The following is a 21,592-nucleotide window of genomic DNA, read 5'->3' on the forward strand; positions in this document are numbered from 1 at the left end:
CCGCTTTAGACATAGTATTAATAGATGATACGAAAGGGAAATCCTTGATGCACTTCTAGCTTGATGAGTATTTTATATGACGAGATATGCGCCTCGAGCTACAACTGTCACGCGCCTCTGTAATGTGAGTCTACCCAGCATTACAACGGCGATCCCATCAACCCTTTCATTTCCACGAATTACCTGGGAAAAGTTTAACACAAATCATTCTCTCAGATCAACGAGCGGCAAGGAACTGGACTCGATGCTTGGTGATCTACAAGGACAGTAATGGGTACGTGTTGAGAGAGCCATGAAGTCACATAGTTTGTGCTATCCACAGCCCGTCTTGGCAATTTACACTGTTCTACCTGACACGCCTCCCACCCCAGAGTTTCTACCGGATCGTGCTACTGGCTAAACTTAATCATACAACGCTCTGCTCCATCATCAAAGTATTACTAATTCTGTTCGTTTAGCAGCAGCCGATCCCCTGTGCACGATACGATCTTCAACGGGCCGAATGTAGCGTCGTTAGTCGAGTGCAACCTGGCTCAAGCATGTGATATGATGCACTGGGCTGAAAAGGCCACCCATAACTAAGGCTAGTAGTATCCCTTACCAACGTTGGTATTGTAGGGTGGCTTCTCCTGTGTTTCCGGCCATATGCCTTGTTATCGCAGCACTGTCTTGGTTCCCATACCGAAACTAATTGTCATCTGGGAGACCCTCCACCATTAAACAATGATAACCTAGCTATCGAGGCTGGCCACTGCTACGCATGCGGATAAACATGCAATAACTCCCTGCACGGCATCATGCATTATCCAGGACCTGGGTACTATTTCAAGAACTACATCATAGGCTGTGCCCATTTTTAGAAGACGCCGTGATATACCCTCCAAAAAATGCAATCGACAACCGCACCGAAACGCCCGCTGGGTCGAAACGCCGTCAGATCACATCATGTTGCCTCACAGAGAGAGGCCATCCATCACACCCGACTCTCCTCACCGTTTCACAGACTGCCTAGCTGCATAAGCAGAAAAGAATCTCCTCCCCGCTCCAAGAGACAACAACTCGCCGAAGCCTTGTGTCACCGGCGAGCTCTGAAACGCGAGCCTGATGTCCCTCATCCAGCAGCCGGCCATTGGGGTAGGCAGCTCCCCCCCTCTCCATCAGACACAAGCGACTGCTCTTCTTCCTTTCGGCTGACATAATGCCATGTGGTGGGTGTCCTTGCCGATGCATGTCATCGCTAGGCGAATCGACGGGTTGGCCCAGCCAGGCCGATTCTCCATCTGATCTTCGGCAAGCGGCCAAGTCTATCGCATTAACTTTCTGGATTCTGGACATGCTTTGCCACTCGTCTTGGCAGGATAACGGAGTGGACGCGAGGGATCGGTAGTCCATTGAAATTCTTTTAAACGTGTTTAATGTTGTAAGCCATCTCCCTGGACCCAAACCATAAAAGTTCCTTGCCTACATCCTGATCGCCTTTCCGAATGTTGCATCGAGCAGTCAACCAGGCCCACACTGGCGTGATGGGCGGATAATGTGCTGAACCCTCCATCATTTATCCGTATCCTGGCGAGGTGAAAGGTAAGCACAGTTCGTCACCACGTGCTGTGATAGCTGACAAGACACTCATATGCTAACCAGATCACACGGGGGAGAGGACAAACAGCACGCCCCATGCTCTGGTGGTCTCTCGAGGGAACGCACAGGGCCGATCTCAATATTCAACGGTGGGCATGACAGTGGGGGTTCGCGTGTCATGGCCCTGCAGCGCACACGCCTGGCAATGCAACTGCGTCAATCCGGTCTTGTCGCCGAAGCACGTTTCTCACCTTCTTTTAATTGATTATCTCAGTTCTAGGCCGCTCGCTGCTCTGCTCGATGCCCCTCCTCTCGGCAGAGAGGGCTTCTCTCGCTCTAACAGCACCCCCTCTATGGTCCAGATGCGTAACAACCCTGACGGCCACGATACCGGCTCTTCACTCGAAAAGTGTTATCGACCAGGGGGTCAGGGGACAAGGGTGTTGCGGCCTATCTTGAAGGATGAGAGGTCAGAGCGGGAAAGGTCAAAAGAGCAGCAGCAGCATGCAGCACGCAAGACCTTCGCTTCTGTTCCGTAGTGGACCGAGTTCACGCCATCTGCCCGCTCTGACAGCTGGAGCTGGAGCTGGAGCTCAGATGGATTTGCGAAAAGAAAACCCCGCCCGTCCACTTCAGCTCCGTGAACGTGGGTGATTTGCCCTGCCTCCTCCCCCCGCATCGTCAAGAGACGCAAAGAGCCGGGGCGAGCGCCCAAGTACGGTAGAAGATGGCGTTTCTTTTCTCTCAGCCAAGGTGACCCTTCGTTTGCGCCTTGACGTCTATTGCATACGAGACTAACATATTCCGAACATCGTCTGTTCGCTCGACGAGAGAGGTGACAGTACCTTGAGCCCGTGAAGAGGGGCAAGCTGAGGGCTCGTTCTGGGAATGTCAAGTCAATGAATTGTGTGATCCTGGTCCGCACAGACACAGACACTTGTAGCCAGAAGAGACCAGACCCTAGTGGGACTGCGTGGTTTGTGAAACTCCTCTGGTGGGATACCTGATATCAGATTGCGGGCACACAAGGGGCCTGAACGCTGAGGGATTGAGGGGAAGAAGAAATAGCGTCTGATCAAGGTGACAAAATGACGGCCAATTCATGTGCGCTCTGTTTGTAGCAATAGCTTGTCAACAAAGGTGGGCGAAGGTCGGCTGATAGTTGGCCAACGTACCACGCGGCGTGTGGGAGGAGGCCGCACGTTGCGGAGCCGCGTTCATCCCGGGACCGGTTAACCAGCGGACGGCGCTACCAGTCGTCGATGATGGCTGAGTGGTCTCTGAGATTTAAGATTTGGCCCTACGACATAACTACGACACTTTCCGAAAGGAGCAATGTTCTCGAAGGGGGAAACCTAAACTCAACCCAACTCAACTCTCTCCGTCTCTCTCTGTAAATATCGCTCGCCTTCTCCGGGAGTTCAGGTGCTCAGATACGGACCCATGGACTCCAGTTGGGACTGGTTCGCACCGCCAGACACCATTCCTCGAACCCTCCTCTCTCGTTCCTCTACGTTTTGGAGACACTCGCAAGACACAACAAGGGCTGCAGCCGACCGTGTGTCGTCTGCCGGGTTGTTCCGGATTTGTGACCAAACGATGCTGGCTACTCTCTGCCTTTTCCTTGCGCGGTCGGACACCAGACGAAAGCGAATGCAAACATCAGATCATGATAAAGTCTCCGGCCACGATGACCGCATGAACGACTCACCGGAGGACCACGTAATCTAGATAGGAGGGCAAGCAAAAGAAACGTGGACCTGGGCTGGGAGTACATCGTACAGGTACGAGTAGGTTTGTAGGTTGAACACCCCCTCAAATCGTGGTGCTTTGATCTCGAGCCATCTCGACAGGATACCCATCTTGTTTGCTTTTTCCAGGGACAAGGTCCGAAGCCATTGTCAACGGTCCTCCCTGTTGGCGTGTCCATCCCCCCCCCCGATAAATGCATGTTTACCTCCTTCACCCCCCTTTTGTCTCCCCATGTCCCATGTGTACATCATACTGCCCGCACAAGAGTCTCTTCGTTCCTCATTTCGGGTTGTCGACTCAGTCCCTGTGTCTCTTGACCCATTGCTATCTCACCTTCCCCAATGATCACAAGGACAGGTCAACGGGTTCCGTAAAAATGGAGCTCGAGAGGGCGTAGCTCCCCACAAGCAGCTTTCGAGGAACCATCAGACCGGAGCTTTCCAGGCTCAAGAGGGCACCTTGAAAGCCTCTCCTCGTCAAGGGGACCGCTGAAGGCGCGTGAATGGACAGCGCGCGGACAGAGAGCCCGACTGGCGATCCCCGTTTCCACAGCGTCAGAGTACACCCATGCACCGAACTTAACGGTATCACGCAAGCAGCTCCAACATGGACAGGCATGCCTACGATTCCCCCAGCATTCCGGGTTCAGAGTTGGTGGGGGAGACAAAAACCGGCCAGAAGGTACCGAACGACCGTCATATTGTCGTACTCAATACCATTAGGCTCTAGCACGTTCCTGCTCCTCAGTTTCACTCGTTTGCAACATGATGTACGATGTGCTGTGTCTTTTCTACAGTAGTACTCAAGGAAATAGGCAATGGCTTGGCATGAGAGGTGCCCTCCGACATCATGGGCAGAGGAGCAAGAGGCCCTTGCCAGCATCCCGCTGTCAGAGACGGGGCCCCGCCCGGGACTTGGCCGGATAACAAGCCAGGCCCTAGGCCCCAGGCCTTTTCCTGCCGATGTCGGGTCGAAGGGTACGAAGGGCATCGATATCAACACCTTGGAGATGGTGGTCCGTCTGGAGTGGCGATCTTCCTACAAGCGACGGTGCTTCTCCTCAGGATGTTGCCTCTCGGCAGTTGCAGAATGCGATGGCAGTTGAACACCCCGTCGAGACGTGGCCATCGCTGTAAAAGAGAGGAGAATTTTGAAACGGACACGTTGACGGATCGTTGACGATCGCCACTCTCGGCGGCTGTACCACATAGCTTTGACAAAGCGGACGACGGCCTTTCGCTTGGGCGAACATTGCCGCGATGGCAATGCGATTCCAGACCGAACCCTCGCTCCGAGACTTTCGAGACAGATCGGCCGGAGCTATCCTCCGGCCCAATGACCATATCATTCCTCGCCTACTGGCACCTGTACGGGCGAAGAGACACACGATCGGGTCCAACCCCGCGAGGTGTCACTGACACAAGTGATACTGTCCGTTTCCGTTCGCATCAATCACGAAGCCTAATCACGTACCGTTTGCAGATGCAATCGGAATTTCAGAAACCAGAAAACGAGAGGTTATAAAACACCACCCCTCCGCATGGAGATGCTCAAGACACATCCTGAGACCCGGAGCCCAGTCCTCCCGGCCAAAGCTCGCCCGGTGGTCCCTGATCACCGCCGGGGCCGTGCGGTGACATTCCCAAACAAGTACCGAGTCAGAACCTCCCTCCCTCCCTCCCCCCTCGTTGTCCACGTCGTGCTTTTCTTTTCCGGCTTCACCTTGGACATGGCTATTCAACGGGTGAGGTATGGGGAAACGAACCGGCCGCCTTGACTCTGGTGATCACGGCAACTGCACATGAGCCCAGTGACGTCGGGAGGGTTGCATGGAGAGATGGGAGGGGGGGGAGGGAGGCATGACGATCACTGGGCGACGGGACGGGGTTGAGTCATGATTCACTACGGTTGACAACGCAACCAAACCAAACTCCAATTCACCAAGGTAAAACTGACTGACTTAAACTGCTCAACTCATCGAGTGCGCGTGCTCAAATCCACCCGCGGCAGCGAGGTCGTGACGGATGATGCTAGCGGCCAAGAGCCAGGAACTAACTCATCTTGCGGCGCCACGCGACTTGGCGCCGCGACGCGGATTATTTTCTCTCTCTCTCTTTCTTTCTAGCTTCAAACACCACCAGACTCGGGAACAAAGAGCGTCTTGATGTTGAGGGACTTTGATTCCCAAAATCCAGGCGAGAGTTAGCACGGCAACCAGAGAAGGGGTGGTGTTGACCTCTTTCGCCGAAGCTGCTTCGGTTCCTGCATACTTGTCTTCTCCCACCGGCTTGACAGTACGATGACGCCAAAGAGAAAAAGTCCGACCAGGTATACTGTACTAGTCCAGAATTCTAACTCGTAACTGTTGGTCTAAAATTGGGGGGGGGGGGGGGGGGGGGGGGGGGTTCGGGAGGTTATGCACGACATGAGACTGACGGAGGGGGGGGAAGGGGACGCTACACGGTACACCTCCCGACCCGGCCGCAGCGGCTGGACCAGATCTTCGGGACCGCCGCATAAAGTCTCGTTGTTTGGCTTGTCTTGGGAAGGCCTGGGAGGCGAAACGGCTGCCCTCATGGGGACTCGCCTCGCGCTCTACGAAAAGTCCGAATATGCCGGCGCCGGGCAAAGCACCCTCTTCCTTTCCGGGGAACCCGGGGTCTCGCGAAACGTGGCCGGGACCGGGGACCGGGGCATCGGGGTTGGCCGCCTTTTGTCTTTCTTGCCGGCGGCATCAGAACCGGCCATCTCATGGGAACACGTAGTGAAGTGTCCAGAATTAGTTGTACGGAGGAACCCAGGGCCCCGAAACCAAAGGTCGCCGGCCGGGGCCCCTCGTCTTGGATGAGAACTACCACCCGTCCAGTGCCACCAGTCAAGCCAAGCCAAGCCAAGTTGTCGCAAGTCGTTCCGCCTCTCTGTCAACGGATGCCTACCGAGCGCCGTGACCGGGACCGACCCAGCGAGGCCTGATGCGCCTCCGCTTTCGCCTGGGTCAAGCTCGGTCATGATTTCGACTGCGCCCCTCAGCCCCAGCAAGCCTGTCATCCGAGGTAAAGCTGATGGGATAATCCGATCTTCCGCTGAGATGGGGAATCGATGAGGCGATTCATTCCTTTTTGACTCCGTTGCGGGAAACCGGGCAAGCAGGCGGAGAAGAAAATACAGGCCAGCGCCCACGGAACAAGCCGAATACTCCTTATCCAGTAGCCGAGTCGAAGATAGATGAATCATGACAGACTATCTGACCCCTTCGGAGAGATGACATTGGCAGGGAAACCCCTTCGTCTGCGAATCCTAGAGCCAAGACCCTCCACGTGGATCCACGTGCACTTTTTGCCAGCGGAGCAAGAAGGAAATAGAGTGAACGAGCGTTCCAAAAGTCCCTAGGCGGTGTTGTCTATCTGGATCAGTGTGCCGCATCCAGTGGAAGCACTCTGTAGTCCCACGTTCTCTCCTTGAACGCTAGACTTTATGATATTCATCAGGGTGTTACATCAAACAGTAACGGCTGGTTAAGTTTGTGAAGAAGACGAATATTGGTTTATAATTGTTTCTTCGCCCGATGAGTCAGCCCCTTAGCTGGGGCCCGTAAATGTCCAGCGTAATAAGGCGCATGTTCAATGCCATGTTATATTACAGCATTTTAGTAGATACTGTATCAGGGCGGGTGGTTCCACGCTCGCAGAGTCATGTTAAGTTACAACTGCTCTGTTATACTCACGATTAAACGACCTATCTCGTGTCGTGACCATCGTTTACGGCTAGAACCATTTGCCACTCATTTCCCACAGAGTCATACACAGACTCATAAGCATCAATATTGTAGAGTAGCAATGTCCACGTGTTGCCAATATTGCCTCTGGAGTGGCATACTGTTATGTGTACGAATACCGTATCCCCCCCATGGCCCGAGGGATACGACGGCTCCGCATCCAACGGCTCGGTCATGTGTTTCTTTGTGTCCCCCCGGGCGCCGGTAGGCGAGCGTTACATCGTCACTTCGATAAGACCGGGGTCGGACGACCGGCTCGCCGATTCGGGCACAAGTGCCGCGGCAGTGAGAGGGGGGGTGTCAAGGCCGAGCGAAATGAGCGAGATGAGCGAGATGAGCAAGACGAGCCTTCTACGGTTCTGTAGACGCGTTCCACCCATCACGAGCGGGTTCCTCATCACGTTGCCTACCATCGCCTCCCGCTGCCACCTTCTCTTTTGAATTGTTGTTGCGTCCGTATCCTGCTTGGCCCTGCCCAGAGCAACGTTGTCATCGTCATCCGGCGGGGTTGGGCATACCGCGCGCGAGTCGCCTCGTGCCCGCCAAGGGAGGAGTTCGTGTCTATTAGACCCAAGGAATAGATCAAGGAAGGGATTCAGGCCGCCGTTTAAATAGACTCAGGCATTCGCCAACCCAGTCGCCGTTGATCCTGAGTTTCTCGTCTTTCGTCAGTGTACCGTGCTCCTCTTCACTCGTTGCCGATCACCATCCTCCTCCTCCTCCTCCTCCTCCTACTTCTCTCTGCCTTATCCGTCCGGTGATCATCCCGCCCGCCCGAGACCCGACACGGCCCAGAAAGCCAAGAACGGACCACAGACCACAAAGACGAGCAGCAGCCATGAAGCCCACAGGCCTCAAGATGCTCCTCGCGGGAGGAGGCGCCCTGTCGTCGGGCGTCCTGGCCCAGACGAGCGGCGACCTAACTGTCCTGGCCATGAACGTCGCCGGCCTGCCCGAGATCCTGCAGAACAACGACGTGCCCGGCGACAAGACGACCAACTCGCGGACCATCGGGTCGTACTTTGCCAAGTTCAACTACGACATTATCCACGTCCAGGAGGTGAGTTTTGGCCTTTCTTGCAGTGTGCTCTATGCTCCCAGAACAAGAACAACAACAAAAAAAACCACAACCGCCGATCCCTCGTGGGACCGGACGTGCGCATGAGCCATCAGTTGCTCCCGTCCCCCTCCCCCCCCCCAACTCTATTATCCATGGTGGTGTACGATTTATACTCTGTACTGCGGATATTACACGTGTAGAAAGGAGTGGATGACAAGGACATCCACGCCTTGAGAGCCCTGATCCCACATGTCACTGTTTCAACAATGAACTCTATGTCTATCATCATTCTGGATAATCCCCATCCATCACCCATGTGTGTGTGTGTGTGTGTGTGTGTCCAAGGTGGAGAGAGAAATACAGTATAAGCAAAAAACCAGGCGGACTGACCAAATGCTCCCACACACTTATAGGATTTCAACTACCATGCCTACATCTACGAGACGGATAACCATCCCTACCGCACGGCAACCTCGGGCGGCGTCCCCTTCGGCTCCGGGCTCAACACGCTCTCCAACCATGACTGGGTCGACTTCGAGCGCGTCAAGTGGTCGCAGTGCTCCAACGCCTCGGGCGCCGACTGCCTGACGCCCAAGGGCTTCACCTTCATGCGCGTCCGGGTCGCCGAGGGCGTCTGGGTCGACGTCTACAACCTCCACACGGACGCCGGCACCGAGACGGACGATCTCGCCGCCCGCAATAGCAACCTGCACCAGGTCGCCGACTACATCAGCGCCAACAGCGCCGGCAACGCCGTGCTCGTCTTCGGCGACACCAACAGCCGCTACACGCGCCTCCCGGACGACATTGAGGTGTTTGGCGCGCAGAACGGCCTGAAGGACGTCTGGGTCCAGCTCGAGCGCGGCGGCGTCGTGCCGACCGTCGAGACCATCTGCTCGAACCCGAGCACGACCAACTACTGCGAGACGGTCGACAAGGCCTTCTACCGCGGCGGGCCCGTCCTCGGCCTCGAGGCGACCTACTTCAGCTACGAGAGCTCCCGGTTCCTCCAGCCCGACGGCAACGTCCTCTCGGACCACAACCCCATCACCGCCAACTTCACCTGGTCCCTCTCGGCCTCGCTGCGCCAGTCCGACTTCTCGGGCGGGCCCCACGGCACCTGGTTCTCCGACCTTCCCGCGCTGGCCGGCAAGTCCCGGCCCAAGGCCGCGACCCTGACGTTCCGCGGCGGCAACCGCGTCGACGCCGTCGGCCTCACGCTCGCCGACGGCACCGTCTTCTCGCACGGCGGCGCGGGCGGCACGGCGGCGACGCTGGCGCTCGGCGCGTCCGAGTTCTGGACGGCGGCCAAGGTGTGCTGGGGCCAGAAGGACGGCCTCACGCGCATCTTCTCCATCCTCGCGACGACCAGCGCCGGCAGGACGTTGGCGTCGGGCGCGCAGACGTCCGACTGCGCGACGCACACGGCGCCCGCTGGGTGGCAGATCGTCGGTTTCCTGGGACGGGCGGGCGACGAGGTTGACAGGTTGGCGTTCGCTTATGCGCCGCAGTAGACGCCCTCCCCCTCCCCCCCGTCCCCGTCCGCGCCCGCGTCCGTCCGCGTTTGTCCGTCCGTCCATCGGGGTAAATGGGCAGGCAGAGAGACAGGCGGTGGGATTTACGTACATAGTAGATAGATGACAAGGACCTCATGATGATGATCCAGACTACTCCGTAATAATAAGTAATGCCTTCATGTCATGCGTCCCCGCGGCGTTGTCGATCTCTTTGCAAGCTCCTGACCGACTTCACGGACTCGTGGTCTCCCGTGACACTGATCGGCGCCGGGGTTGCCTTGACTCTGGATACTTTTTGCTGCGGATACAGAATCTTGACTTGTTCCAGGATGACAAACTCTCTCTCTCTCTCTCTCCCTCTGTCTTTTCTCTCCCTCTGTCTTTCTTACTGAGTCCACCACCCCGGCAGCAACGCGACTCATGAATCAGGGTCCTCCCCCGCTGAGCAAACTCCAGTCTACCTGTAGATCAGCACACCGCAGGTCCACGATGGTACTGTACATGAGGAAGGGATAATTGATTAGCGCGTGAGCGATGTGGAAAACACACACACACACACACACGCACGCCACCCCTCCCCTCCTCCTTCATTCAACCTTCAACGGCCCACGAACTGCTGCTCTGACCACGCGATCTGGGTGGGTGGGCAACGCATTCGAGCCTTTGTTCCCTTTGTCGATCCGTTGCCTCCTCTTGTATCGTATTTTCTGAGCGGTTCCCACCTGGCCGCCCACCCGTTGGGAAGGGGGGGGACTAGAGTAGTAGTTTTAGCCATGCCAGTTTTGTAAGCCACATTGTACTGATGCGACAGCGAAGGCACTGAGACATTCGTCCACCGAACCCGCGATGTACCACCACCACCAGTGTGGTACCCTCAGACCTCCCTCACCGAGAGTGGTGAAGCTTGCAGACTTTTGTCAGCTCGGATATACAAGAGTCTTTCTTTTGCACTCTCCGCCAGCCAACGAGCCGTTTCAATCCCGCCAAGTTCCGTCGTACCCCAAGATCAAGGCGCAAAGCAACGACCCATAGGTGTAGAGATGAAAAGAGTCAGAGAGAGAGAGATAGTGAGAGTGAGGGGGAGAAGAGAAGAGAGAAGAGATTCTCTTAGTTGAGACTGTGAAAACCAACAAGAGCAGGCTTCTGCCCTGTCTGGGCGCTCTGGCCCTGCACCATCAAGACTTCGCACGAGCGTTCGTCGTCGCCCCCGGGTTCCGCGGCTAAGGAGATTGACGCCCGCATTCATCCTCCTTGCTATCCTTCTCTCTCTCTATCTTTCTTTCTCCCAACATGTAACAGGAAACCGGCTGAGGCTCTAGACCCAAGAGAGCCGTGGACTCTCTCCAATGGGGAATGACCCGGCCCCGGATGGTGGTGGATGGACCCTGAGCTTGTATTTGTTGCTCACTGCCGGCGTTGATAGGGCAATTGGACTTTTGGTGTCCGCGCCGGCGTCACCTCCGACCCCAATGAGCCGTGTCGACTGTTGAGCTAACCAGCCCCATCGACCGGTCGACTCTTTAGCGGAGCGCCGGACTTCCAACTAATCAATGGGGAATTACAGTTACATGTTGTTGTGATTCGTGGCGTGCGAACCACGGAGTCGCATCGGATGCCCTGAAGCTTGTCGGAGCTGAAGCCCTAGGACGGACCCCAGATGAAAGCTTCGCAAGTCCAGTGAGTGGCTTGCTTTCGGGGGAGGGGAGAGGAGAAGGGTGAAGGGGATTCCAGTGGCGGCTTTTCTGGCCCTGGGCGAATATCCCCCCGGTTCCCGCGGCACTGGGCTGTGGAAACCTGATCTGGCAGTGAGTGCCTGAATTAGAATCGAAAATGAAATAATAAAAAAAAGTATAATCAAGGCGCCATCGTGGCTGGCAGCAATCACACGATGCACATAGGGTCCAACAAGGTCAGCCAGCCGATCTCACGCAGGGCTATGGTTGTTGTTTATGGGCCGTCCGTCTGTCATGCCATGGTCAAACCCGCCAGGGGCAAGCAAGCTGGGCAGAAAGAAAAAAAAAACAGTTGTCAGATCTCGAGCAGCCGCGAGCTTGCTTCCCCTTCAGTGCTGTTTGTGCACAGCCTTCGTGCTTGGCAAGCTTTTGCCTTACATCGTAGAATCCCGACATGCACTCACTCACTTGTTGTTCGGCAGGGTTACCTCGGATTCAAACTTGCGGGCTCCCCGACAAGAAGCTTCGTTCGATCGAGACCACGTTCGATGACGCACTTGGCAGCCGGACGAGAATCCTCGAGATCGAGTCTAGAACCATGAAATGGCCAGCCAACATCCCAGCCGCCCCCCCAAACCTTTCAACACCCGGTGTCGAAGGCACAAAGTTCGGCCAGAGCGCTCGCGGAACATGACATGATGCACCGCTACTATGAGACGGCGTCAAAGTGGTTGTCAGAGGTTGGATGGGTGGGCAGTGGTGTGGGGAGTTGGAGGAGGAGGATGACGGAGTAGTTTGCCCGCCGCCCTAGGGGCCTCAGCCGTGCCGGGGAAGCACGTCCAAAAAAGCCCGGCCGAGAGGACCGTCTTGTCTGCATACCTTCTCAGAGTGCCCTGCTTCAAAGAGTAGTAAGAATAGTACAGGCACTAGGCAACATGCCGTCGCGTGTAAGTCGCCTACTACTAGGCCCGGAGCCCCGGGTCGCTGTCCGTGATCGACGAGTCTCAGTTGCCCAAGCTCCCCATGCTCCAAGGTCGGAGCTTGCAACCTGCATCTTGACGCTTCTGTACTGTCCATATGGGATACGTTAACCAGAAGTAAAGAGATCATTCGAGATACTTCCCCCTCCCAGCCTGGCTCATCTAACGCTGACAATGCACATGCGCCCACGCGGCTCATGGCCGGAAGCCAGGATGAGAACCATCCCTCCCCTGCACGCACAACACAACCAGCTACCTACCTATCCGGTCCTAACTCTATGTCATGGCCCCATCCATGAGCGATCGGGGGGGGGGGGCAATGGCAGAACCTGGAAGCCAGGAACCAACGACAGAAATTGAAAAAGGCAAGGTTTGCCACTGGAGAATCCCCTCCCCTCCGTCGGGCTGTGTGTTCCTGCATCCGCGGCCGCCGCAGTTGGTCCCGTTGGTGATTGTGGCGGTGGGAGCATTTGCTTGCATGTTGCCTATACAGGTACTAGTGAAATGTTTGCTTCGTGTTGGATGTTGGGAACCGTTTGCCGCATGAAGAGATACAGGTAGATGTGAGAACGGATGCATTCCTTATCCGTGAATGGCACTTGCTCCGGGTTCCTGGGATGATCAGGCAAGGCCACACACACACACACACACACATAGCCAATCGAGAGGTGAAACGTTAAAGGGCCCGACATGTCGTCCCCGGTGTTCGCGGCGTTGACTTGCAGGTCAGATAGCCACACAGAGTTTGTACTGTAGACTTGGGACGGACAGCCACACCAGCCTGATTCGACCTCCAAGGCGAAGGCTTAATACCCGCGAGTCCCGCCCATTACGATGAACGATGATCCTGAGATTGGGGGGAGACGGCCTCGAGATCGACGGGAACCTAATCTGGGTCATGGATGGGCGGGCATGGCCGCAATCTGCACACGTCGGTGGTGGCAGGCCAAGGCATCTGCATGACGCGTCTGCGAGCCATTCGCACATCGGGCTTTGGACAGGCCGCCAAGTCGCCTACAGTGACTGCTGCTACTCCGTAGTTTCGGGAGAGGAAGAGAGACGAAGGAGCTGGCCGGCCTGAATTAAGGCCCGCCCATCCGCACTGCTTTGTTGAGTGAGTATCCGGATGTTGCGGTGATTGGTTCACGATGGGACTTTGCTATCTCTCTGGAAGACCTCCGGGCCTCATCATCGATGCCCACCCAACTCTGCCACGGACGCGGCATTCCAAGCGCCGTAAATGCAAGTGATCGAGGCGAGGCGAAGCGAAGAACACCCGCTGGAGCTAGAGCTGGAGCTAGAGCTGGAGCTGGAGCCTATTGACATTCCCAGGGGCCCGTTGGTGGAATGCGCAGCGAGACAACATGTCCGCCCTGTTATGCCTCTTGGAAGAACAAGAATCCAGGATCAAGGGCAGGCCAATGAGGATGGAGGCGAAGAGGTTGCCCTGATCGTGAACAGGTTTTGGTATATCCGTACTCTACTCTGTGTGGATACGCCCAGGCCCTCGGAGCCTCTGCGCAAGCTTTTGGGTGCAGCACACAAGCCGGGAGACCTTTTCTTCCTCTCACACTCTTCATGAGCCGCCCCTGGTCATGCATCTTTGGTGGGAAGCCGGACGGTATCCGGATGTGCGGCGGGGGCCAATGACCAGCACGTATTCGGAGTCCTAGAGAAGTCAAATGTGCCCCCCCGTATTGATGCTGGAGCTCTCCAATATCTCGTCGATAGCGTGTGATGGGTCATCGCATAACGTGATTGTGCATGCATGGGTGTTTTCGCGTTGCATGTGTACCTCCCGCGCACGCCCGGTCGTATGTCGTCTGAAGTCCACGACCGGCTTCTCCCTCTTTTTCACTCTCTCAGTTTCTCTCTCATTATTGACGACTTATACAAATGATGGACAAACATGAAGCCATTGCATTTGCCATTGGCATGCTATAAAAGTAATGAGAATTCTTCCGCTGCTGATTAGTGGACTAAACTGCGGGTCGGCTCAGGTCGGCCAAGGGCAGAATTTTGCTCATGGTCAAGGGTAGGCAAATGAGGCTATCTTTGGTCATGGTAGTAGCAGTTGGTAGCAGTTGGGTCATCAGACGTGCCGGTGAGAACTGACGGGGGGAAGGATAGACGGATAGACACCATGATGAAGCCCCCTTCCCCTTCTCGGAGGCGAAGGGCAGCGGTGATATCCGGTAACCCAGGGGGGAGGGGGGGGGGGGGGAGGGGACTCGACTCGGCTTACACGAAGAAAGCCGAGGCCGCAGAACCCGAGTGCCGTTTTGTACGCGTTAGTGCTTGTTTTCCAACATCGAGAAGCTTGCGACCATCTCCACGTTTCCGCCGCCGCGTGTGCGCCTTCGTTGGATTACTATCAACTGATGATGAACGAAAACCTGCTACGAGGATGAGGGCATTGACAATGGCTCCACTGGTTGGTGTGGCGTGGAGATATGGAGGTCCATAGTTCGAAGGTTCATCCAATCTGTCTCTCGAAGCTCCATTATTGGGTCGTCATCAGCATAGGGCTTGGCAGGCTGGCACTGGCTCGCGCCGGATGCAGACCCGGCGGACAGGACCCTTGTCCCTCCAAGAAGAAGTGAAAAGAGAGAGACAATATCTTCCGCCTGGGGTCGGTGACCGGTGGGCCATGGCTGTGATGAGCGGCTTGTAGACAGGGAAGACGATCACTTTCGGGTTGGCGTCACCCCCGAACAAGGCGTGTACCCCTGCCAGGCCGGTCCGCTACTGAACCACGAAAATAAACTCTTCTCAGAGCAGCAGAGGCGTCTCAGGGGGCGTCCAAGAGAGAGGGACGAAGATGGAGAGACGGGAGAGAGGGAACGGGTTCCGAGGTCGTGCCACAGGTGCGTAACAGACGGGAGGAGTCGCAGTAGCGAGGCTGGCAGGCTGCGATGGGAGCACTAGGGAGTTGAAGCCGGAGACTGGAGACCAACTAGACCCGCCAATACTGTCACCATGTATCCGTAGGATTGGGCTTCACGATTATGCGTGTATGTGGTGTGTATGTGTGTGTGTGTGTGTGTCCCAGTCTGGCCAAGATGGGCCGGGGTGTCTGTTGGAGGTCAACGGCGGATGTATACCACATAGTACATTATATGTGATATAGGGGCCAGGGCCAGAAGCAGGCCAAGCACGGGGAGCCGGACGGCCGTGTTCGACAGCGGGGGCAAGGGAGTCGGGCCCGTTGGAGTGGTGTTGGATGTTCCTGTTCCTTGTCTTGTCCAACGGTTCGGGGAGGGAGGGAGCGAGCGAGCGAGAGAACATGAGATGGTTGAGATTGACGAGATGGCTACGAAACGACACCATGTGCCCCAGGGTATCGCTTCTCGCCCCTCTCCCCGCTTGCATCTCGCCTTGTGCCGCAGCCCGACGGCGATTCCTCCTGTCCGTCGGGAGGACAACTTCAGACGACCAGGGATCCGAATGGCGTCACGGCGTGCATCGTTCATGGGTATGTATGTGTACGGGTCGGCCAGTGTCAACGGTTGTGTATCCGTACGGGTACGGAATGTGTGATGTGCGGGACCCGCGCCCCGTCGGGACGAAGTTGGAACTTGGGGCAGGGCTGTTGCCGAGCCTCGGGACCCGTTGCGAAACAGTGAGAACCTGGAAGGTGATGCATCGTTGACCGTTGGTGGGAGACGGCCGACCAGTGGTGGACAAGATGTTGTTGATGGAGTTGAGTGTCTGTGTAGTGTATGCTCTCTGTGTGCTGTGCACTCTAAAAGTGAGCATCGTGACGAAGGGTGCTGAAAGGGCAGGTTAGCGGTGCGTGCCCTGTTAGATTACGTAAGGCAAGTAGTCTCGGTTAGCTTGCACCCCTCGCTACTGGCCTCCGGCGAGTAGTAGGTGCGCTGTAAGGTCGCTATCGCGTAGAAAGTGAGGGTACCCAACACCTGATGCCACTAGCGTTAAGCGAGTAAGTGCGTACCTCGTGAAAATCGCAACACTTTTGCGGGAATAAGGGAAGGAACTGTGCAACGGAGCTGCCTCCGGGATTGAATCTCTCCCATGCTTGCACCCATCTCTAGCTAGGGACGCACAGCAGACGAGAAGCATCATCATCACCTTCTCACCACCTTTACACCCACGACAGAAACTACAGCCGTATTCTCTACTCCCTCCTGTCTTCCTACTTCTTTTCGCCTCGCCTCGCCTTCCAACCCAACGATTTCACACCTTCCGTTCCTGGCCACTTGCCGTTGCCTGCAGCATCTTGGAGATGACCCGCTAGACGGCTGCAGCACGAGCGCCGATGAACTGACATGTCACGAATAAGCAAGCAAATAGGCAGCAAGCCCGTAACGATAATAGTTACAGCAGCAGCAGCAGTAGAAGCAGAAGCAGAAGCAGCAGTAGCAGTCTGGTTCCTCGAACAAGAAATCCGTCAAGCGTACCGTTGCCCGACGTCCGATGGAAGAATAGGCCGCGGAGCGTCGCCTCGAACCGGAATTCCACCCCGGCCATGTCGCATCGCAGCCGAACATTTAACACACACACACACACACACACACATACACATACGCACGCACCGTCCGAGGCACACTGGTCGCGCACCCCAGGCCACGGCACGACGTTCGTTGCTGGTACCTACAGATCCCGCTTCTCCTGAAGCCCCTGTGCCGTGGTTGCAGTCCAGTCCTGCAGTCCTGTTCGTATCCCGCCCCAGGAGCCCTGAAGTCGACAGACAATCCGATGACCCTACAAGCTACAATCCTGTTTGTCCTCGCTGCACCATTGAGTTCCACAAAGGGGCCCTATGCCAACCAACTCTTCGAGGTTCAGCCTCCAGAGTCTCGACATGACGTGCTGGCATGCAACTGCCAGGCAGCTTGTGATGATCCGGATGGCATGGTGCTGCAAGACAACAACACCAAGACAGTCTCTCGCTTGTCTCTGCGCCCGCGAAGTCAGAACAGACCAGAACAGATGCACCACCGTGCCCCGAGCCCACAGCCGAAAGACCGTCTTGAATGGCGGCGCACGGTAAAGGGAGCGAGACCACCAGCTCTGTTTGCCCATCTTCCAAATTCCAAGGCTCCCCCTCTCCCCCCCCTTCCGCTGCCGGACCGCACTGCAAACGAGCTTGGCACGGGTAGGAAGAGTAAGATCGTCTTCATTGACCAAGGAACGCACCTCATCACTTAGGCGGGGGTCCGTCTGGTCTCATGCTCGTCATAGAGAGAGAGAACGAGACACGGAGAGAGGGAGGCCTAGAGAGCAAACGATGATCGACACAAAGCCGTAGATATGTACATGGTGGGTGCTGCGAGACAGCCGCACACCCACCGCATCGGTGCGCCTCTCCCGACTGCGCCGCTCGCACATGCTGTCATCATGCCTCTTGCGACGACACACGGGACACAGTACAAGACCGCCCTGTGCTCCAAGCTCCACGCAGAGAAGGCCCTGCCGGCGATCGATTGAGCTCGGGGCATATGTCGACGAATACGCCAGCCGAACGGAGAAGCAAATGGGCCCGCGAGGACGGAGCATGTCCGTTTGTCATCTTGTCCCGTGTGGGCGGACGCAATGAGAGCAAGCCGCGACAAGGGTCGTCTTAAGTTTGTTCTTGTGCGGTGTGTCCGTATGGACACAGAGTACAGAGAAACAGCGCGCGCCTGATTCGGCTTGTTGAAAGCACCGGCGCTCGTATCAAATAGCACATACCGGACTGCCGAAGAATGCGCATGCCGGCGCGACTCATGGAGACGCCACACAATGCGTCTTGTTGGTCCCTCCCGGTCGGTCGGTGTCGGTACGCATAGCAGGCACCGTCCCAGGATGACAATGGGCCCTTGATATCTGCCCGACGAGACTGAAAAAAAAAGGGGCCGAGGTTGTATCGAGAATGTCGAGGATCTGTATATTGCTTGGGAATGGGAGGAAGCGTCGGCAAACCCACCCGTCCTGGCCGTTTTGCCCTTGGATGCAAGCATCATGACACAGGGTCCGCAGGCGTGCCCACCGATGGCGAGCCACGAGAGTAACTCAACCCGAGGTTCCGGTAACTCGCGATTCAGAGGCAGCTAGGCAGGCAGGCAGGCGTGTTTTCTTCAACGAGGTGCCGGGAACCCCCCCCCCATCCAAAGCGAGCCGCCGAGGCCGAAGACCTCGCCGGCGCGTACTAACTGCCGAGATTAAGATTATTCCCTCGCTCATTTGGGGGCCATCGTCAATCAGTTCGAACAGTACAGAGTAGTGGGCGATGATTGACTGCATTTTCCGTCGTGGCAGACACGCGCCAGGACTGGGGGGACTGGAGTCAAGCTACGAAAATACACTATTAGGCCAGCCCACGTACACGGACTGGGGATTTTGGACCCAGCATTCTGGGGGAGGAGAGCGCGCGATAACGGTCACAGGGCAGGGCAGGGCAGGGCAGACAGGGCTCAAGGGCCGGCCGGCCAGGACGAGAAGGGTTCGAGCGGGTTGACTCGTGAGTTCGTTCTCCAGGTCATCGGGACACTTCCCACCCAGCACAGAGAAAGAGAGGCCAACCTCGGAGCCAAGCTGGGGTTGGCTGTCAACGTCGTCCTGGTTGCCCATCTCCCTGGCGAGCGTAGGTTGCCCTGCAGGTAACCAGCAGCAAGGGAAACGGAGAGGCGTCGGCGGCAAAGCCACGAATCCTACCAAGGGTTTCGGGGTTAGTAGTCGAGGACAACAAGGCTGTATGGGAGTTCTGGCGACAGAGTTTTGGATCACGATGATGGTTGATGTTGGTGGTGGCGGCTCTTAGTCCTCATCTAACGGAACGGGGGAATTGCCCCTGGTTCTGGTTGTCATCAACCAACAGGTAACGCCGGCAGAAGATGGAGCCATATTCTCTCTCTTTCTTCACACATACCCGTAAAAGGACCCCAAACGCTAAAGGGAAAAGACGATTCTGATGAAGGAAATGGGCGCAAACCAGGGGTGGCACATACGAATCCACGATTGCCTACCTCTTAGTTCTCCATCTTCCCCCTTGGCGCTGGCGCCGCCGGCGCCGGCGCTGGACTTAAACCCGGCAAAGACGCCGCTGGACTAGAGCGCCCTGGTAAACCATGGTGAATCATGGTAAATCACCCTGTCTTCGAGGGCACACGCCGGTGGAGCAGCCTAGCGGTCCACCATCGAGCACTTTGGACCTTTTTTTTTTTTTTTTTTTTTTTTTTTTTCGTCAGATGGCCATTGCCCACCCCTCCTCTAGCCCCCGGGGACCAAAAGGAAGGAAAAGCAAAGAGAGAGAGAGAGAGAGAGAGAGAGAGAGAGCGAGAAGCGACAGGGTCGGACGATGGGATGGGGGTGTAAAGCCGTTGGACCGCCTTTTACGGTTGACGGTTTGAGTGGTACAGCAAGCAACTTGAAGGTGCAAATTGGGGGGAATCATGAACAGGGGGACGGAGACTTCTCTCAAAGGGGTCTGAGAGCAGCTCTGTCACTGGCGCAGCAGCAGCAGACAGAAGCATTACATCGCGTTGATGGGTGGCGAGGTACCCAGTATGCCTATTTTCGCCTGCGAAGTACTTCCACACTTGTCCACTATGCTATGTACTCCCCTCCCCTACTGACATGACATGGGCACAGGGGCAGGCAGCTCCGCCAGTTAGGTAGTGGACTGTGGACTGTGGACTGTGGACTGTGGGCTGTGGGCTATGGAGTTACGGGGAGGAGGGAGGGGGAGCAGCTCTTAGTTGGGAAACACGGGCATCAATATCGGATCTCAGTTTCCCAGTTCGTCAGGTGGAAGTCGACGACGATGCTGCTTCTGGCTGCTTCTGGCTGTCGAGGCCTGATCCGAAGTACTGGTATTGGGTTTCCCGAAGCAGGGACCGAAATGGAGAAGAGGCTCGGGACAGGACGAACACGGATACGGAAGCCTTTTTTCTTTTTTCTTTTTTCTTTTTTTCTTCATTTTTATTTTATTTTATTTTACAAGTGATGGATGGCATACGGACACGACACGATAACGATGCGATACGATGCCATGCATATATGCATGCATGCATGTACTTTCTGACTAACAGCCACAGCGAGCGCAAGAGGGCAGGCAACTCATCAATCAACAGCAGCCGATGGACGACGACTACGACGGCAAGAGAGCAAGAGAGCAAGAGATATTCAGATCCTGCTTCTATGGCTGAAGATGGATGGCAAGTGCGCCTCTTTCTCTCTCTTCGTCCCTCTCTTCGTCCCTCTGTTCCAGGTCTCTCTTCCTGTCTCCCTCTCCCTCTCCCTCTCCCTCTCCTCCTACAGAAACTGCGTCTTTCTTCTCACCTGTCGTCTGATTCCCAACGCCGCGGCGAACTCGTGGCCATCGTCAAACCTTTCCCTGCCTACCTGTGGGCGCTCGCAAGCGGCGTTGAACCTTCTCGGGCATGCATCATGTCGGGCTCGGAATCCCGTCAGCTCGCCCCATGTCTCGTCGCCTAATCCTGCAAGACGAGCGAGTCGAATCAGGGCCGTCAAGTCGCTTGAAGGGAGACAAGAGACAGATGGACAGATGGACGGACAGACAGAGACGGACTGTCAGTGCGCCCTCGCCTTTTACGCCTCGCAAACCTATTTGCGAGTCACAGCGCCGTCCGAGGACCGTCCAGGATTGCCGGTGCTTTTTGTTAAACCGCACAAAACGCGACGCATTGTTCTGCTTCGAGGAGAGATTGAGAGATTGAAGGATGAAAGAGAGAGAGAGAGAGAGAGAGAGAGAGAGAGAGAGAGAGAGAGAGAGAGAGAGAGAGAGAGAGAGAGAGAAGAACGCCTGGATTGCGCGGGGTCCGTCCTAGGAGTTGTGGCCCGACGAATCTGTTGTATTTTGTACGCATTCCACGAGTCTTTGGTCTCCGACTTCTGACACAATTCGTGTGTGTCTGTCCTTCGACAGGTGGCCGGGGGTTAGACGAGCTGGATGAGCTTGCCGTCCTCGAGTTTCGTCAAGGGGATGACATACATGACACGGGACGGAACCTGCGTCGACTACGTCCTCGCGTCTGCATCTACAAAGTCCACCTGCGTCTACACCTGCATCTGCTCTGCATCTGCACCTGCGTCCGAGCCGCCGCCGCCCCCCTCCGCCCCCCCCTCCCCTCCCCCCCCCTCCCCTCCCCCCGGCCGGCATCTGTCTTGGCTGTCTAGCTACCTAGCTAGCTGTCTGTCTGTCTGTCTGTCTGTCTGTCTTGCCCTGTGTCCTGTAAAGATGTCCCCTCTCCTTGCCTTGTCCATGTCACACACAGCACATGCCCCCAATACAC

At 56.2% G+C, this 21,592-nt stretch overlaps 4 protein-coding genes across 4 annotated transcripts; 2 read left to right on the forward strand and 2 right to left on the reverse strand.

Moving 5' to 3' along the window:
• Nucleotides 1–5,247: 5,247 nt before the first annotated feature.
• CDEST_06159 (uncharacterized protein) lies at nucleotides 5,248–6,880 on the reverse strand. Its single transcript, XM_062922318.1, has 2 exons — nucleotides 5,767–6,880; nucleotides 5,248–5,700 (listed from the first exon to the last, which is right to left on the reverse strand). The coding sequence occupies exon 1, from the start codon at nucleotides 6,562–6,564 to the stop codon at nucleotides 5,926–5,928; it is 639 nt and encodes a 212-aa protein (XP_062778369.1). The 5' UTR covers nucleotides 6,565–6,880; the 3' UTR covers nucleotides 5,248–5,700; nucleotides 5,767–5,925.
• Nucleotides 6,881–7,778: 898 nt separating this feature from the next.
• Nucleotides 7,779–11,567, forward strand: CDEST_06160 (Putative jacalin-like lectin domain, Endonuclease/exonuclease/phosphatase superfamily). The gene is made up of 2 exons (XM_062922319.1): nucleotides 7,779–8,165; nucleotides 8,579–11,567. Exons 1-2 carry the CDS (start codon nucleotides 7,944–7,946, stop codon nucleotides 9,677–9,679), a joined length of 1,323 nt encoding a protein of 440 aa, XP_062778370.1. The 5' UTR covers nucleotides 7,779–7,943; the 3' UTR covers nucleotides 9,680–11,567.
• Nucleotides 11,568–14,288: 2,721 nt separating this feature from the next.
• CDEST_06161 (uncharacterized protein) lies at nucleotides 14,289–16,094 on the reverse strand (the record flags this gene model as incomplete). The annotated part of the gene is made up of 2 exons (XM_062922320.1): nucleotides 14,289–15,760; nucleotides 15,825–16,094. The coding sequence occupies 2 exons, from the start codon at nucleotides 16,092–16,094 to the stop codon at nucleotides 15,422–15,424; spliced, it is 609 nt and encodes a 202-aa protein (XP_062778371.1). The 3' UTR covers nucleotides 14,289–15,421.
• A 530-nt stretch (nucleotides 16,095–16,624) lies between these two features.
• On the forward strand, nucleotides 16,625–17,509 carry CDEST_06162 (uncharacterized protein; the record flags this gene model as incomplete). The annotated part of the gene is made up of 2 exons (XM_062922321.1): nucleotides 16,625–16,997; nucleotides 17,047–17,509. 2 exons carry the CDS (start codon nucleotides 16,625–16,627, stop codon nucleotides 17,505–17,507), a joined length of 834 nt encoding a protein of 277 aa, XP_062778372.1. The 3' UTR covers nucleotides 17,508–17,509.
• Nucleotides 17,510–21,592: the final 4,083 nt, after the last annotated feature.

Source organism: Colletotrichum destructivum, chromosome 4, assembly GCF_034447905.1.
Source record: "Colletotrichum destructivum chromosome 4, complete sequence".
In the NCBI taxonomy this organism is placed as follows: domain Eukaryota; kingdom Fungi; phylum Ascomycota; class Sordariomycetes; order Glomerellales; family Glomerellaceae; genus Colletotrichum; species Colletotrichum destructivum.

What these genes read in the sequence shown, in the direction of transcription:
- CDEST_06159 (XM_062922318.1), bottom strand. Translation starts at nt 6,564, where the DNA reads ATGATTCATCTATCTTCGACTCGGCTACTGGATAAGGAGTATTCGGCT.
- CDEST_06160 (XM_062922319.1), top strand. Translation starts at nt 7,944, where the DNA reads ATGAAGCCCACAGGCCTCAAGATGCTCCTCGCGGGAGGAGGCGCCCTG. An exon ending in ACATTATCCACGTCCAGGAG is followed by an intron (nt 8,166 to 8,578) that starts GTGAGTTTTGGC and finishes ACACACTTATAG; the next exon opens with GATTTCAACTACCATGCCTA.